The following is a 5000-nucleotide window of genomic DNA, read 5'->3' as shown; positions in this document are numbered from 1 at the left end:
GGTGTTTTGGGGGGGGTTGTAGGGTGTTCATAGGGTGTTTTTGGGGTGTGTTCCCCCCACCCCTGCCCCCTCCCCAGCTGGTGTCCCCCGAGGAGCACGGGCAGTTCCTGGAGCACAGCCTGGCACTTGGGATGGGGTGTAGGGTGGTTTTTGGGGGGGGGGTGTAGGGTGTTTTGGGGAGTTATAGGGTGGTTGTAGGGTGTTTTTTGAGGGGGTGTAGGGGTTTTTTTGGGTGCTGTAAGGTGTTTTTGGGGTGTTACCCCCTCTGTGCCCCCCAGCTGGTGTCCCCCGAGGAGCACGGGCAGTTCCTGGAGCAAAGCCTGGCACTCAGCGGGGGGGGGGGGGTGGTGTTCTAGGGTGTTTTTAGGGTGTGTAAGGTGGTTTTGGGGGGGGGGTGTAGGGTGTTTATAGGGTGTTTTTGGGTGCTGTAAAGTGTTTTTGGGGGGGTGTTACCCCGCAGCTGGTGACCCCCGAGGAGTACGGGCGGTTCCTGGAGCGCAGCCTGGCGCTCAGGATGGGGTGTAGGGTGTTTATAGGGTGGTTTTGGGTGCTGTAAAGTGTTTTTGGGGGGTGTTACCCCCCCAGCTGTTGTCCCCCGAGGAGTACGGGCGGTTCCTGGAGCGCAGCCCGGCGCTGGCCGAGCGCCGCAGCCGGGACAGTTTCCACTGCCGGAGCCCCGACTGCCGCGGGTGGTGCCTGTGCGAGGACTCGCTCAGCCAGTTCCGCTGCCCCGTCTGCGGGGCCACCAACTGCCTCCGCTGCAAGGTGACCCCAGACCCGCAGCGGGGCCGCGGAGGGGCGGGGGGGACGGGGGGGATGGGGGGGGAGTGGGGAAGGGTTCTGGGATGGGGTGGGATGGGGAAGGGAATGGGGTGGGATTGGGGTGGGGATGGGGATGGGAATGGGGTGGGGAAGGGCACCAGAGTGGGATGGGGAAGAGTTCTGGGGTGGGATGGGGAAGGGCTGGGAACAGGGGTGGGATGGGGATGGGAATGGGGTGGGGAAGGGCACCAGGTTGGGATGGAGAAGGGCTGGGAACAGAGTGAGATAGATGGGGAAGGGCACTGGGGTGGGATGGAGAAGCCCCGGCACTGGGGTGGGATGGGAAAGGGCTGGGAATGGGGTGGGATGGGGAAGGACTAGGGTGGGATTGGGGTGGGATGGGGATGGGGATGGGGATGGGGGGATGGGATGGGGATGGGATGGGGATGGGGATGGGATGGGGATGGGATGGGGATGGGGCTGGGATGAGATGGGATGGGATGGGGATGGGGATGGGATGGGGGTGGGATGGGGATGGGGATGGGATGGGGATGGGATGGGGATGGGGATGGGGATGGGATGGGGGTGGGATGGGGATGGGATGGGGATGGGGATGGGCTCTGGGGTGAGGAACCCCCGGCCCCGAGTCCTGGGTGGGGAAGGGTGGGAGTGGGGGTGTCACAGCGCTGAGCAGCGCGGTGCTGGTGTGTGGTGTGTGTGTGTCCCCCCTCCATTGTGTGTCCCCCCCCCCGGCGTGTCCCCCCCCCCGTGTCCGCCCCCCCACACCCCGGGGTGTGTGTGTGTCCCCGCTGTGTCCCCCCCCCGGTGTCCGTGTCCCCCGGTGTCCCCCTGACCCCTCCATGTCCCCCTGTCCCCCCTCGGTGTCTTGTCCCCCCCGGTGTCCCCCCTGGTGTCCTGCCCCCCCCCCCCCCGTGTCCTCCTCCTCGGTGTCCGTCCCCCCAACGGTGTCCCCCTGTCCCCCCCCCATGCCCCCCTGTCCCACCCTTGGTGTGTCCCCCCGGTGTCCCCCCCCCCCTCGGTGTGTGTCCCCCCCGGTGTCCCCCTGTCTCCCCCCCATGCCCCCCTGTCCCACCCCTTGGTGTGTCCCCCCGGTGTCCCCCCCCCCCCCTCGGTGTGTCCCCCCCCCGTTGTCCCCCTGCCCCCCCGGTGTGTGTCCCCCCTCCGGTGTCCCCCTGCCCCCCCGGTGTCCCCCTGTCCCCCCCCCTCCTGTCCCCCCCCCAGGCGATCCACGAGGGCCAGAGCTGCCGCGAGTACCAGGAGGAGCTGCAGCTCCGGGCGCTCAACGACTCGGCCGCCCAGCAAACCAGCGACATGCTGCAGGTCTGGGGGCTCGGGGGGGGCCCGGGGGGGTCGGGGGGGGTGTGTCTGACACCCCTGACCCCCCCCCGTGCCCCCCCAGGCGCTGGTGCGGCGGGGCGAGGCCATGCGCTGCCCCACCTGCCGCATCGTGCTGCAGAAGAAGGACGGATGCGACTGGCTGCGCTGCAGCGTCTGCCAGACCGAGATCTGCTGGGTCACCAAGGGGCCGCGCTGGGGGCCGGCGGTGAGGGGGGGGCGCGGGGGGGGGCGCGGGGGGGCCCCCAGGAGCCCCTCACCCCGGTTTCACACACCGCCCCCCCCCCCCGTCTCTCCCTCGCAGGGTCCTGGGGACACGAGTGGGGGGTGTCGCTGCAACGTCAACGGGCAGAAGTGTCACCCCCGCTGCCAGAACTGCCACTGAGACCCCCCCCGGGGACCCCCCCGCCGAGCCTGCGACCCCCACAGAGCCTGGGAGCCCCCCAGAGCCTGGGAACCCCCCGAGTCTGCGACCCCCCCAGAGCCTGGGACCCCCCACCCGAGTCTGCGACCCCTCCCCGAGCCTGGGACCCCCACAGAGCCTGGGAGCCCCCCCAGAGCCTGGGACCCCCCCAGAGCCTGGGACCCCCCCCGAGTCTGCGACCCCCCCGCCGAGCCTGGGACCCCTCCCCGAGCCTGGGACCCCCCCGCCGAGTCTGCGACCCCCCCCCAGCCTGGGACCCCCCCAGAGCCTGGGAACCCCCCGAGTCTGCGACCCCCCCAGAGCCTGGGACCCCCCCAGAGCCTGGGACCCCCCCGCCGAGTCTGCGACCCCCCCCCAGCCTGGGACCCCCCCAGAGCCTGCAACCCCCCCTCAGGGGCCACCACCGGAGCTGTGGGGGGGACGGACGCACCCAGACACACAGAGGATGGACACGGGCTTGGGGGGTCCCTGGGTGGCCCCCCCCCCTCCCCACGCACCGAGGGGCTGCGGGGGGGGGGTCCCGGGGGGGGGCACAGGGCTCCTGTGCCAGCACAGCCCAGCACTGGGAGCTCCCCAATAAAGCAGCGCTGTGCCAGAGCTTCACTGACAGTGACCCCCCCCCCCGGGTGGGGGGAGGTGGGGAGCAGCTGGGACCCCCCCCCAGGGGTGAGATAGGGAGCGGCTGGGACACCCCCCGGGGTGGGGGGAGGTGGGGAGCAGCTGGGACCCCCCCAGGGGGTGAGGGGGGAGGTGGGGAGCAGCCAGGACCCCCCCCTTGGGGTGGGGAGGAAATGGGGAGCCCCTGGGACCCCCCCCACCTTGGGGAGGGGGAGATGGGGGGCAGCTGGGACCCCCCCCAGGGGTGAGGGGGGAGGTGGGGATCGGCTGGGACCCCCCCGGGGTGGGGGGAGGTGGGGAGTGGCTGGGACCCCCCCCCCAGCGCAGATGGGGGAGCCGGGGAGGAGCCAGGACCCCCCCTCGGGGTGGGGAGGAGATGGGGAGCAGCTGGGACCCCCCCACCTTGGGGAGGGGGGAGATGGGGAGTGGCTGGGAGCCCCCCCCAGGGGGGAGGTGGGGAGCGGCTGGGCCCCCCCCACCTTGGGGAGGGGGGGAGGTGGGGAGCAGCTGGGCCCCCCCCCCGGGATTCGGGGAGATGGGGAGCAGCTGGGACCCCCCCCAGGGTGGGGGGACACACACAGGGACCGACCCTTCCCCCCTCTGCTGCCCCCCCCCAAACCCACCCCCCCAGCACATCCAGGACCCTCCAACTTCCCTGTTGAGCAACCAGCTTTATTCCTGTGCCCCCCCCAGCCCCTTCCCAGCGCTGCAGCCCCCCCCTCCCCCCAAAAAAAGGGGTGGGGGGGGGTCCCAAGGGTGCCTTTAAATAAGGAGCCGGGGTGGGGGGCACAACGCTGCTGGCTGAGCCCCCCCAGCAACCCGGGGGTTGTGCGTGGTGGTGGTGGGTGGTGGTAGGGGGGTGACACCCTGTGCCCACCCCCGTTTTAATCCCCCCCCCCCCGTTTTAATTGGGGGGGGGGCGATAGATCATCTTCCTGCTCTTCAGCACCGACCACTTGTGCCTCTTCAGGTACAACAGGAGGGAGAGGAGCAGCCCCGACATCATTATCAGCTGGAGGAGAGGGGGGGGAAGGCAAAGAAGGGGGTTGGGGACAAGGTGGGGGGGTTGGGGACAAGGTGGGGGGGTTGGGGACAAGGTGGGGGGGCTGCAGCAGAGCCCCCCCCCCCAAATAAGACCCTGCCCCCCCTCTGAGCACCCACCTTCAGCCCCATCCTCTTGCGCTGGTCGTGCTCCGGCTCGGCCGCCCAGCGCAGGAAGGTGCAGACGTCCTTGGCGATCTGGGACATGGTGGCTGGGGTACCTTTTTGGGGGGAGGGGGATTAAGAGGGGGGGTCTCCAAGCATCCCAACCCCCCCCCTCGGGGGTCTCCTTACCGTCCTCGAACTCCAGGATCTCGTTGTAGATGGGGGGGGCCATGCCGATGGCCTGCCCGGGGAAGTAGGGGTTGTAGTGCAGCCCCTCGCGCACCGTCACGCCCGCAGGGGGGTCGCAGTAGCCGGTCAGCAGGGAGAAGATGTAGTCCTCCCCCCCGTGGCTGCCAAAAGAGGGGGGGCACAGTCAGGGGACACCCCCAGAAAGGGGCTCCCCACACCCCCGGCTGCGGCACGGGGAGTGTGGTGGAGGGGGTTGGTGGTGGAGCTTGGGGAAGGGGAGTGGGGGGGAAAAGGGGGTTGGGGGGAAAGGTGTGGGGGGGGGAAAAGGGGAGGGGGAGATGTAGTCCTCCCCCCCCGTGGCTGCCAAAAGAGGGGGGGCACAGTCAGGGGACACCCCCAAAAATGCACCAGAGGGAGGAGGGGGGATCCCCGCCCACCCCGGGATGTGGTGGAGCTTGGGGAAGGGGAGGGGGGGGGGAAAAAGGGGGGGGGGGGGGGAAAAGGG

The 5000-nt window shown here is 70.5% G+C and overlaps 2 protein-coding genes across 2 annotated transcripts in view; one reads left to right on the top strand and one right to left on the bottom strand.

The window, feature by feature from the left end:
- Positions 1 to 2866, top strand: part of RBCK1 (RANBP2-type and C3HC4-type zinc finger containing 1) — a gene marked incomplete at its 5' end in the record, with an annotated part of 17120 nt that extends 14254 nt beyond the window's left edge. The window contains 4 exons of the mRNA XM_084280773.1: positions 586 to 765; positions 2005 to 2103; positions 2183 to 2326; positions 2423 to 2866. Coding sequence (XP_084136899.1) covers positions 586 to 765; positions 2005 to 2103; positions 2183 to 2326; positions 2423 to 2503 — 504 coding nt within the window. The remainder of the gene's footprint in view (positions 1 to 585; positions 766 to 2004; positions 2104 to 2182; positions 2327 to 2422) is intronic.
- A 945-nt stretch (positions 2867 to 3811) lies between these two features.
- LOC311204327 (cytochrome c1, heme protein, mitochondrial-like) lies at positions 3812 to 4656 on the bottom strand (the record flags this gene model as incomplete). The annotated part of the gene is made up of 3 exons (XM_084280772.1): positions 3812 to 4172; positions 4322 to 4422; positions 4496 to 4656. Coding segments are annotated over 3 exons (370 nt in total), but the record flags the coding sequence as incomplete, so codon positions are not given.
- Positions 4657 to 5000: the final 344 nt, after the last annotated feature.

This window comes from Gallinula chloropus (assembly GCF_964237585.1).
Source record: "Gallinula chloropus genome assembly, contig: HAP1_SCAFFOLD_636, whole genome shotgun sequence".
Classification (NCBI taxonomy): domain Eukaryota; kingdom Metazoa; phylum Chordata; class Aves; order Gruiformes; family Rallidae; genus Gallinula; species Gallinula chloropus.
The sequence above is the reverse complement of the archived record's forward strand: the minus strand, read 5'-3'. Positions and strand labels throughout refer to the sequence as shown.